This window comes from Chiloscyllium punctatum, chromosome 20 (assembly GCF_047496795.1).
Source record: "Chiloscyllium punctatum isolate Juve2018m chromosome 20, sChiPun1.3, whole genome shotgun sequence".
Lineage (NCBI taxonomy): Eukaryota > Metazoa > Chordata > Chondrichthyes > Orectolobiformes > Hemiscylliidae > Chiloscyllium > Chiloscyllium punctatum.
Window position 1 is genome coordinate 28,998,262 of NC_092758.1, and position 12,514 is coordinate 29,010,775.

The following is a 12,514-nucleotide window of genomic DNA, read 5'->3' on the forward strand; positions in this document are numbered from 1 at the left end:
TGATTCCTGAAAAATCACCAATGCCACCAAAACCTCCTCAGTTATCTCATTCAAAACGCTGGGCTGTTGTTTTAATTGCATGATGCTGTGATCTTTTGCTATAAATTCTGTGTCTTATGATCCTGCCCCACTAGTTACCCGATGAAGGAGCAGTGCTCTGAAAGCTAGTACTTTTAAATAAACCTGTTGGACTATAACCTGGTGTTGTGTGATTTTTAACGTTATATTTAAAAGTAAGCAGCCAGTTTGCTGTTATGAAGCATGAAAATGTCTCCACCTGGAAATTATAAATATTTTTCTTAAATACTGAGCTGAGAGTAATATTTTAAGGCTGTCATGAATGACATCCTACAGTTATAGTTAGTTAATTTCATGAAGCTACTTCTAACTACATCTGTGCCCATTACCATGACACTTATCACCATATTCTTGTCTACACACAAGCTTAGTAAAAGTTACATGTCATTCTTATTTTACAAGTGTAAACATGTGTCAAAACATTCAATGGGATAACTGGCATGTATAGGAACTATGCTATTTGTCATATTGGCAAAGTTAGACAAAGAAGTATCAAAAGCCAATACAAGAAATATGATGTAAAGGAATTGTAGTGGTGGGGTAGAGAAAGACAGGGAGGCTCATGGGAGCCTGGGTGTGGTGGGAAGGCAGCAGTTTGTGTGTTTTAAATGTGGAGCTAGGGGAATAACATTTGCACATCTGGCCTCCTTATTCACGCACACGTACTTTAAAGAAATCACTGTAGGCCATGATCAACAAGGTATTTGCTTAAAGACCATATTAGGCCTTGAATAAATCTAATTTATCTCAATGTAGTTGCACACCCAGTGTCATGTAGATGTTAGGCTCAATATATGATTTGCAACATGCTTAACTCTAATTCAGGCATGAGCCCTGGCTATCTATTTCTTAGACCTGCACCAATATGGTGACCGACTCATTGCCAGTTCGTAATGAATTTATGCTTTCTGCCTAGTGTATTAGATGTTCAGCTAACTACTGAGGTGTTCAGCTGGCTGTTTAACCCCTAGAAAATAGTGCCAGTCAATATCCAAGCCTATAAGTTAATTTTAACTTAACAAACATTATCGAAGTACCTGGGGTGAATTTTATGGCATAGCTTTTCAGCCTTACAGTAAAATTTGATTTTGTTTTTAAAATTCATTTATGGGAGTTGATTCCTTCTACTGACACTTCATCATAAAGTCAAAGCAATTCCTAATTCAGGAAGAGCCAAATGATGCTGATGTGGGTTATGAATGAAATGAAAAATAGATCAGGTTAATAAAATCAGGTGGTAAGTTTTATAGGTCAGTTATTTTCCTTCTGATTAGTTTCAAAACCAGTAAAACAGCAATCAAAATTGAGTGCAAATGGAAACTTATAATATCAATGTAATTTAGCTAACAAAAAATAAGCTATGCAACCCATCTATCTCATCCAGCTGTCTGAATAAATTTCTTCTTTGGGCCTATTTGAGTTGCAACCTTAAAAAAAGAACTTATGCAAATTATTCTTCTGTGATTCTTTTAAAGACTACCTGTTTGTTCATTCATTGCCTAGCACATGAAGATACCCAATTTACAGAGGAATCTCGATTATCCAAATGAGATGGGCGGGCAATATTTAATTCGGATAATTGATTATTCGGTTAACTATTCAATGCTTCTCCTCTGGGACTAGTAGTTTTCTGAAATTTCCTTTTTCCTCACTTGGCCTGCCTTGGTCCCACTCTCTGTCTCAGGGTTTGTTTCTGAGCAGGCACACACTTGTGTGTATGGGACCTGCAGCATTGCTGAAGCTGCTCCCTGCCACTGCTTCACTTCAGTGGGATTGACGGAGCAAACACTTGCTATGTCCGCTCCCTGTGCAAGAGACTAGGTAGCGGCACACTTGCAATACCCTCCACCGCCTCACCTCTGCCCGCCCTCCAACCCCCACCCCCCCCAACCCACAATGGAGATGGCAGCAGGACTGGACACCAACAACAAGACTGCTGCTGCATTTTGGAGGGGATGAGTCTCAAAATCTCTCTTGCTCTCTCTTGCTCTCTCTCTCTCTCTCTCTCTCTCTCTCTCTCTCTCTCTCTCTCTCTCTCTCACACACACACACACACACACACACACACACACACACACACACACACACACACACACAACACACACACACAACACACAGCTTCTACTCTGCCCTGTACAGGACAATCTTGGAGAGATTATCTGGGGAAGGGGGGTTTAAAGGTACACCACTGTGTAGACCTCCAGGGAAAGTGTGGGGAGAGAGAGGGGGTGGGAGGTCAGTCATTTGTACAGAGGAACCTCTTTTATCCGAAGATCAATTATCCAAATTTCAGATTATCAAAAGAAGATCTCAACGTCCCGATAGAAATATTACATCAAAGAGGTGTTACCAACACTGATCGCGTCTTTTGTTTACGATGATTAAATGTGAACTCAGCTTACTGAAATGCTGCTGAGAACAGTCCTGGACATTGATGGGAGCCCAGGCACCGTCTCCAAATGACTGACCACCCGCCCTCTCTCTCTCACCTCACATTTTCCCTGGAGTTCTACACAAGGTGTACCCAAAACCCCCATTCCCCAGATAATGTCTCCAAGATTGTCCTGTACAGGGCAGAATGGGTACTTGTCAAAACATTGTGTGTGTGCGCTATTCTGAGACTCACCTCTTCCCCCCCCCCTCAAAAAAAGGCAGCAGCAGCAGTCTTATTGTTGGTGTCCAGTCCGGCTGCCATCTCCATTGCAGGGACCGGGGCACACTGCGAAATATGTTCCTGCCTAGTCTCCTGAACGGGGAGCAGATATAGCAAGTGTTCACTCTGTCAATCCCATTGAAATGAAGCAGTGGCAGGGAAAGGCCTCAGCAATGCTGCAGGTCCCTAACACACAAGTGTGTGTCTGCTCAGAAACAAACCCTGAGACAGAGAGAGGGAGCAAGGCAGGCAGAGCGAGGAATAAAGAAACGTCAGAAAACTCCAAGTCCCAGAGAGAGGCATTGAATCTATTAATCAAATAATCAGTTATCTGAACGAAATACTGCCTGTCTATTTCGTTAGGATAATTGAGGTTCCTCTGTACTTATTTACTTAGGCATGAGCCAAGACTCAGTACAGGATCAGAATTGCAAATGCAAGTAACCCTGATCAATTTCTTCAGATCAATTTACATCTTGGCTGAATATAGCATTTGGTAATCCTTGAAAATCAAAGAACTAGCCTAGGTTCCTCTAGGCCATCCTATCTATCATCTTGAACATTGACAGTCTATTCTTCAATTTTTTCAAAATGATTCATTGATAGAATGTGGACAGCACTGGCTAGGCCAGCATTTATTGCCAATTCCTAATTGCCCTTGTCACCCCACAACTGTGATATGCACTGGAAATGAAATCCTGCTATACTCCTGAGTCATCACATAAGTTAAAGGTTTTATAAAAGTATGCAAACTTCCACAATTTCTTTTCAGACCCAATTTAACAGAAAGTATGGATCAGGCTTCTGGAGAATTCTTTAGAAGAATGAGTATTTATTAAAAATACTTAACTTCTAGCTCCAGGTAAACAGCAATGAACTTTTGACATATAACTCCATTCGTTAAAACCGTAAGCCCTTGATAAAGCTCCCTATATGCATACAGAGACAGACATAGATGGACAAAAATGTCAGTGCTATGGGTTGAAGAAAGAAAAACTGGAAATGATGTTATAGAGTCATGCAGCGTGGAAATAGGCCCTACAGTTGAACTTGCCCAGGCTGACAAGGTTTCCCAAACTAATCTCGTCTCACTTGTCCAGGTTTGGCCCAAATCCCTTTAAACGTTTCTTATTCATGTACCTATCCAAATGTCTTTCAAATTTTGTTACTATACCCGCATCTACCACTTCCTCTGGCAGTTCATTCTACATAACAATTGCCCTCTGTATGAAACAGCAGCCCCTCAGATCACTTTTAAACCTTTCTTCTCTTACCTTAAAATTATGCCAAAAATCACACACCAGGTTATAGTCCAATGGGTTCATTTGAAAACACTAGCTTTTGGAGCACTGCTCCTTCATCAGGTGTAGTGAGAGAAGATCATAGTACAGAGAATCATATCCTTTCCAGTGTCCAAAGATTTTTGGCAATATATCATTGACACACACAAGCTGTTCAGATATCCAGGAGCCAATCAGTTGGTTGCTGGTAGGTAGTTGGCCTTTGTCATCCACAGTTGGTCATAACTCCATAAACTAATCAGCTTGTTGCTGGGGTAGTTTCAGCTTGTACACACCTCCAATATCTCCCCATCTGCAACAAGCCTCCCCCATGCGTGAACAAAGCAGTAGTTTAAACACAACTTACAATAAAGTTTTAGTAACTTGCTTTTAAAAAGTGCAGCAGTCCCTACACAAGCCTTGGTCTTAAAACCTCCCTTTTCCCGTTTCTGTCCAAATCAAAAATACAGAAAAATAAAACCATATAATTCCTTTCCTCTCTTCAAGAAAGGAAATAGGGAAATCCCCGGCAATTACAGACCAATCTCACGTCTGTCGTCTGCAAAGTGTTAGAAAGGATTCTGAGGGATGGGATTTATGACCATCTGGAAGAGCATGGCTTGATTAAATGCAATCAGCATGGCTTTGTGAGGGGCAGGTCATGCCTCACAAATCTTATTGAGTTCTTTGAGGATGTTACTAGACAAGTTGATGAGGGTCAAACGGTGGATGTGGTGTATATGGACTTCAGCAAGGCATTTGATAAGGTTCCCCATGGTAGGCTCGTTCAGAAGGTCAGGAAGAATGGGATACAGGGAAATTTAGCTGTCTAGATACAGAATTGGCTGGTCGACAGAAGACAGCGAGTGATAGTGGAAGGAAAGTATTCTGCCTGGAAGTCAGTGGTGAGTGGTGTTCCACAGAGCTCTCTTCTTGGGCCTCTACTCTTTTTAATTTTTATTAATGACTTGGATGAGGAGATAGAAGCATGGGTTAGCAAGTTTGCAGACGGCACAAAGCTTGGAGGTGTCGTTGACAGTAGAGAGGACTGTTGTAGGCTGCAGCGTGACTTTGACAGGATGCAGAGATGGGCTGAGAGGTGGCAGATGGAGTTCAACCTGGATAAATGCGAAGTGATGCATTTTTGAAGGTCGAACTTGAAAGTTGAGTACAGGATTAAAGACAGGATTCTTGGCAGTGTGGAGGAACAGCGAGATCTTGGTGTGCAGGTACATAGATCCCTTAAAATTGCAACCCAAGTGGACAGGGTTGTTAAGAAAGCATATGGTGTTGTGGCTTTCATGAACAGAGGGATTGAGTTTAAGAGTCGTGAGGTCTTGTTGCAGCTCTATAAAACTTTGGTTAGACCGCACTTGGAATATTGTGTCCAGTTCAGGTCACCCTATTATAGGAAAGATGTGGATGCTTTGGAGAGGGTTCAGAGGAGGTTTACCAGGATGCTGCCTGGAATGAAGGGCTTATCTTACAAAGAGAGGTTGACTGAGCTCAGACTTTTTTCATTGGAAAAAAGAAGAAAGAGAGGGGACCTAATTGAGGTGTACAAGATAATGAGAGGCATAGATTGAGTTGATAGCCAGAGATCTTTTCCCAGGGCAGAAATTGTTAACACGAGGGGTCATAGATTTAAGCTGTTTGGCAGAAAGTATAGAGGGGATGTCAGAGGCGGGTTCTTTACACAGAGAGTTGTGGGAACATGGAATGCGTTTCCAGCAGCAGTTGTAGCTGCAAGGTCATTGGGGATATTTAAGAGACTGCTGGACATGCATATGGTCACAGAAATTTGAGGGTTCATACATTAGGTTTACCTTACATGAGGATCAATGGTCGGCACAACATCGTGGACTGAAGGGCCTGTTCTGTGCTGTACTGTTCTATGTTCTATGTTAACACCCTTGAGAAGATAGTTGTTAGAGTTGGAGTAGATCTATCTTCTTGGGTTGCCAAAGGTGCAGGCTAATATGTTATGGATGGTGTCAAAACCTCACTAGTATTATTGCAATTGCATTCATGTAGGCAGTTGAAGGGTATATTTTATCACATACCTGACTTGTGACTTGTAGACAGTGGGTAGACTTTGAGGAGTCAGATGCTGACGCACTTATTGCAGAATTCCCTATTCTTATAGTACAGTGTTTATGTGGCTGCTTCAGTTCTGGCAAAGGTAACTCCAAGGATTTGATAATGTGCGACACAGTGATTGTCATTGTTGTGGTTCAACTTGGCATGAGACTCAGATACAAGTTATGATCCTTTATGCAAGGAAAGCCAGCTTTAAAGCACAGTCTTAAGTCTGAAATCTGGAAAACTTCCATGGACAGGTATTTATTGTGTATACTTTAAGTCATGCACTCAATTTAATTTGGTCAATGTTAAACATATTTTCCTAGTGTTAGTTTACTTATTCCCCACAGTACATGCATCAAGCATTGTTCACATCCACACAAGGCCTCCTATACCTTTGCTTATTATATAGCCTAGGCTGTCTTCTGTTTTGTGAGGTAAAAACAATGACTGCAGATGCTGGAAACCAGATTCTGGATTTGTGGTGCTGGAAGAGCACAGCAGTTCAGGCAGCATCCAAGTAGCTTCGAAATCGACGTTTCGGGCAAAAGCCCTTCATCAGGAATAAAGGCAGTGAGCCTGAAGCGTGGAGAGATAAGCTAGAGGAGGGTGGGGGTGGGGAGAAAGTAGCATAGAGTACAATGGGTGAGTGGGGGAGGGGATGAAGGTGATAGGTCAGGGAGGAGAGGGTGGAGTGGATAGGTGGAAAAGGAGATAGGCAGGTAGGACAAGTCATGGGGACAGTGCTGAGCTGGAAGTTTAAAACTAGGGTGAGGTGGGGGAAGGGGAAATGAGGAAACTGTTGAAGTCCACATTGATGCCCTGGGGTTGAAGTGTTCCGAGGCGGAAGATGAGGCATTCTTCCTCCAGGCGTCTGGTGGTGAGGGAGCGGCGGTGAAGGAGGCCCAGGACCTCCATGTCCTCAGCAGAGTGGGAGGGGGAGTTGAAATGTTGGGCCACGGGGCGGTGTGGTTGATTGGTGCGGGTGTCCCGGAGATGTTCCCTAAAGCACTCTGCTAGGAGGCGCCCAGTCTCCCCAATGTAGAGGAGACCGCATCGGGAGCAACGGATACAATAAATGATATTAGTGGATGTGCAAGTAAAACTTTGATGGATGTGGAAGGCTCCTTTAGGGCCTTGGATAGAGGTGAGGGAGGAGGTGTGAGCGCAGCTTTTACAGTTCCTGCGGTGGCAGGGGAAAGTGCCAGGATTGGAGGGTGGGTTGTAGGGGGGCGTGGACCTGACCAGGTAGTCACGGAGGGAACGGTCTTTGCGGAAGGCAGAAAGGGGTGGGGAGGGAAATATATCCCTGGTGATGGGGTCTGTTTGGAGGTGGTGGAAATGTCGGCGGATGATTTGGTTTATGCGAAGGTTGGTAGGGTGGAAGGTGAGCACCAGGGGCGTTCTGTCCTTGTTATGGTTGGAGGGGTGGGGTCTGAGGGCGGAGGTGCGGGATGTAGACGAGATGTGTTGGAGGGCATCTTTAACCACGTGGGAAGGGAAATTGCAGTCTCTAAAGAAGGAGGCCATCTGGTGTGTTCTGTGGTGGAACTGGTCCTCCTGGGAGCAGATCCGGTGGAGGCGGAGAAATTTGGAATACGGGATGGCATTTTTGCAAGAGGTAGGGTGGGAAGAGGTGTAATCCAGGTAGCTGTGGGAGTCGGTGGGTTTGTAAAAAATGTCAGTGTCAAGTCGGTCGTCATTAATGGAGATGGAGAGGTCCAGGAAGGGGAAGGAGGTGTCAGAGATGGTCCAGGTAAATTTAAGGTCAGGGTGGAATGTGTTGGTGAAGTTGATGAATTGCTGAACCTCCTCGCGGGAGCACAAGGTGGCGCCAATGCAGTCATCAATGTAGCGGAGGAAGAGTTAGGGAGTGGTGCCGGTGTAATTATGGAAGATCAACTGCTCTACGTAGCCAACAAAGAGACAGGCATAGCTGGGGCCCATACGTGTGCCCATGGCTACCCCTTTGGTCTGGAGGAAGTGGGAGGATTCAAAGGAGAAATTGTTAAGGGTGAGGACCAGTTCGGTCAAACGAATGAGAGTGTTGGTGGAAGGGTACTGTTGGGGACCTCTGGAGAAGAAAAAACGGAGGGCTTGGAGGCCCTGGTCATGGCGGCTGGAGGTGTAGAGGGATTGGATATCCATGGTGAAGATGAGGTGTTGGGGGCCAGGGAAACGCAAGTCGTGGAGGAGGTGGAGGGTGTGGGTGGTGTCTCGATCATATGTGGGGAGTTCCTGGACTAGGGGGGATAGGACAGTGTCAAGGTAGGTAGAGATGAGTTCAGTGGGGCAGGAGCATGCTGAGACAATGGGTCAGCCAGGGTGGTCAGGCTTGTGGATCTTGGGAAGGAGGTAGAGCCAGGCAGTGTGGGGTTCCCGGACTATGAGGTTGGAAGCTGTGGGTGGGAGACCTCCTGAGGTGATGAGGTTCTGTATGGTCTAGGAGATGATGGTTTGGTGATGGGGGGTGGGGTCATGGTCGAGGGGGCAGTAGAAAGAGGTGTCTTTGAGTTGACGTTTGGCTTCAGCGGTGTAGAGGTCAGTGCGCCAGACTACCACTGCGCCCCATTTATCCGCTGGCTTGATGGTGAGGTTGAGATTGGAGCAGAGGGATTGGAGGGCTGCGCGTTGTGAGGGTGAGAGGTTGGAGTGGGGGAGGGAGGTAGACAGGTTGAGGCGGTTAATGTCCCGGCGGCAGTTGGAAATGAAGAGGTCGAGGGCAGGTAATAGGCCAGCGCGGGGTATCCAGGTGGATGCAGTGTGTTGGAGATGGGCGAAGGGGTCCTCGGAAGGTGGACGGGAATCCTGATTGTGAAAGTAAGCTCGGAGGTGGAGGCGAGGAAGAATTGTTTGACGTCACGGCGTGTATTAAATTCATTGATGTGTGGACGGAGGGGGATGAAGGTGAGTCCTTTGCTGAGGACTGATCGTTCGTCCTCAGTGAGGGGGAGGTCTGGGGGGATGGTGAAAACTCGGCAGGGCTGGGAGCTGGGATCTAATGTGGGTGTAGAGCTGGGACTGGGGGCGGAACCTGTAACTGGAGTGGGTGTGATGGTGGGGGGATTGGGGGTGGAGTCATGAGCAGGGGTAGTGTTCCCCTCGGGGTTCTGGGGGGTGGGGATAGTGATAGTGAGGTCTGTGGGGGGCATGTCAGCAGAATGCAGGTGAGTGGCGCTGGTGGGGACGGAAGTGGTGTTTTGTGTCAATCACTCTGCACATTCCTGGCTTTGCCTTTTACTTCTAACTGAAACCATTTTATCATTGGTTAACGCTTTCAGCTCTCTGCTTTTAGCCTTTGGTCTGGGACAAGGTAACCAACTTACTAGTATTTTTTTGATGTTATGCTCTGCTGCCCATAGATAATATACATGCATTGAACTTAATGTTGCAAAGATACCCGATAACACTATCTATACATTTGGCCCAAAAATGTAAGGTTTTGCTTTGTGTTCGGCCTACAGTCTTGATTCTGAAAATACAGCCTCAGATGAAGGGATGACCCTTTATAACTGAGTTGAGGAGGAATTTCTTCAGTCCACGAGTGGTTAATCTGTGGAACTCACTGCTACAGAGGGCTTGGAAGCCAAGTCATTCAGTATATTTAAGACCGTTCATATCAACTGCTGCAAATGCCAATATGTAGCAGTGCACAATTTTCTTGCTGCCCTACACAGAGTTTCCCTTTCTTTGTCAGAATTAGGCACTGTATTTCTCATCTTCAATTCATTCAAGAGTGGTACAACTCATAACAAGCTGCAACATTAAGCGAGTTGATTCTATAATTCTCATTGATGTTTTCAAATTTTTCCATGTCTCCCATTACCTTATCACCATAGCCACCTCCTGCCTTTTCTCGTCCGCTCACATTTTGTTTTCATAGTTGTGCTTTCAGCCATTACACTCTTAGCCTCCAATATTCTCAGTTCAATTTCGATCACTTGCCACCTTTCTTCTCATATTCAGAAACCTATTTGAGGGTCTCCTTCATTAACACAATTTTGTTTCCTTAACCATGGCTCTTATACCCTTAAGACATTCAAGACATTTTCAGCGCATGGAAAATAGCAAATAAGTAATACATTAAGTTCAGGGTTTTACCAATGTTAATAATAAACAACTCAAAAAAATAACTAGTTAACAATGTTGAGAAGCAGAAGTCTCCAGTTTTAAGATATTATTTTGTTCTTGATTTGTACCCAAAATGCAGCATGGATGTAAACAAAATAGGAAAAGCTGAAAGCTTCTTGTTTGATTATAAAATACTCCAAATAATGGCTTGCAGCTAAAGAAGTGAAAATGCCAAAATGCTCATGCACAATGACAGGCAAATACATTAGAGCTTAAGACTTTGAAGTAGGACTTAACCCCTGACCTGGAGGTGAGATTGTCATCACTGAGCTAAGGCTGACACATCATGCAGAGTTCAGGATCAATAAAACTTAGTTTACTGAACCTTGCCAGTGAATAACCAAATTACAAATGTGTTACAACCTTAAACCCATGTCCTACAACTATTTTGAGGATATCAAAGCTAATGTTCTGAAAGCTGAGATGTCTGTGAATTTGAAGCTCACACCGCTCACAAAAACTTCAGTTTTGTTTTAAAGAGTGTCCAATGAAACAGCATATCATGCTTGGCTACAAAATTATCATTTACTTTGCAGAATTACCACAACAGCTGCTTGCATGATGGACTTGCGAAGATATCCACTTGATCAACAGAACTGCACACTTGAAATAGAGAGTTGTAAGTATTATATTCATTCACATCACTCCTGAGTCTCAGCACAAGCACTCAACTTTATTAACAAGTCAATGAAGCATGAAAATTTAATTCATGTTTGTTTAAAGGTAACGTTTAGCAACTCTGTTTCTGTTTACTAAATGAGTGTTTTCATGGGATTAGACCGGAACTTTCAAATGTTGATTGGCAAAGGCTGTTTGTAGATAATGTGACCAACAAAATAGATGAGGGCAGAGTGGTAGACATTGTCTGCATGAACTTTAGCAAGGCCTTCAACAAGGTTCCATAAAATGGTTAGTAAAGTTAGATCACATGGGATCCAGTGAGAGCTTACCAACTGGTTAGAAAATTGGTGTATCAATAGGAGAGAGTGTTGCTTTTCAGACTGGAGAGTTTTGCAGGGACTGGTCCTGGGTATACTGTTGTTTGTCATTTATATAAACAATTTGGATGAGAATATAAGAATAATGCTTAGTAAATTTGTGGATGACACCAAAATTAGTAGTTATATTGGACAGTGAAGAAGGTTATCTAAGAGTACAAAGGGATCTTGATCAGCTGGATCAATGGGCTGAAGAGTGGGATATTAATTTGGATAAATGCAAGGTGCTGCATTTTAAGGGAATATCTTAGCAGTTAATAGTAGGGCTCTGGAAAGTGTTGTCAAACAGAGCCACTTAGGGGTTCAGGTATGTAGTTCCTCGAAAGTGGCCTCACAATTAGACAAGATGCTGAATAAGGTTTGGCATGCTTGCCTTCATTGCTCAGAGGGATGTCATTGGATGTCATGTTAGGGCTGTATAGAACATTGGTGAGGCCACTTTTGGGGTATAGAATACAGTTCTGGTTGCCCTGAAGAAGGAAGGATATTATTAAATTGCAAAGGATACAGAAAAGATTTACATGGATGTTATCAGGACTGGAGGGTTTGAGTTATACAGAGAGGCTGGATAGGCTTGGTCTTTTTTCCCTGGAACATAAGAGGTTGAGGGTTAACCTTGTATAGGTTTTTTTAAATCATGAGGGGCATAGATAAGGTGGATAGCAAAGGTCTTTTCCCTAGGGTAGGGGAGTTCAAAACTAGTTTTAAGGTGAGAGAAGTAAGTTTTGAAGGGAACCTGAGGGGCAACTTTTTCTACACAAAGCGTGGTGCATATATGGAATGAGCTGCTAGAGAAAGTGGTAGGTACAGGTATAATTACAACATTTAAAAGACATGTGGAAATGTACATGAATAAGAAAGTTTTAGAGGGATATGGGCCAAATGCAGACAATTGGGACTAATCTTAGTTTGGGAAACCTAGTTGTCATGGATGAGTTGGACTGAAGATGTTGTATTACTCTATGACTGAGTAAACTGAAGGAAAAATCTCATTTAGCAACAAAAATCTTTTTTCTTGTTTCCATTTGCTTATTTACATATATCTATGTTGTATAGAATAATAGTCAGAATAGAGATCTAATAAAGAATAAATGCAAAGATGAAAGCTCAGAACTCGTCATGATAGCTAGTTGAAATTGTTAACAGGGGAACCTCGATTATCCAAACAAGATGGGTGGGCACTATTTCATTTGGATAATTGATTATTCAGTTAAACGATTAAATGTCTTTCCTTTGGGGCTCGGAGTTTTTAAAGTCTGCTCCCCGTTCAAGAGACTGCAGCAGCACGCAGC

General features: G+C 43.7%; 1 protein-coding gene across 2 annotated transcripts in view; it reads left to right on the forward strand.

Annotated features, from left to right (window-relative positions):
• The window catches only part of gabrb2a (gamma-aminobutyric acid type A receptor subunit beta2a), a 267,997-nt gene that overhangs the window by 203,683 nt on the left and 51,800 nt on the right, over positions 1 to 12,514 (forward strand). For both annotated transcript variants that reach the window (XM_072590566.1, XM_072590567.1), the window contains one exon: positions 10,761 to 10,843. In XM_072590566.1, coding sequence (XP_072446667.1) covers positions 10,761 to 10,843 — 83 coding nt within the window. The remainder of the gene's footprint in view (positions 1 to 10,760; positions 10,844 to 12,514) is intronic.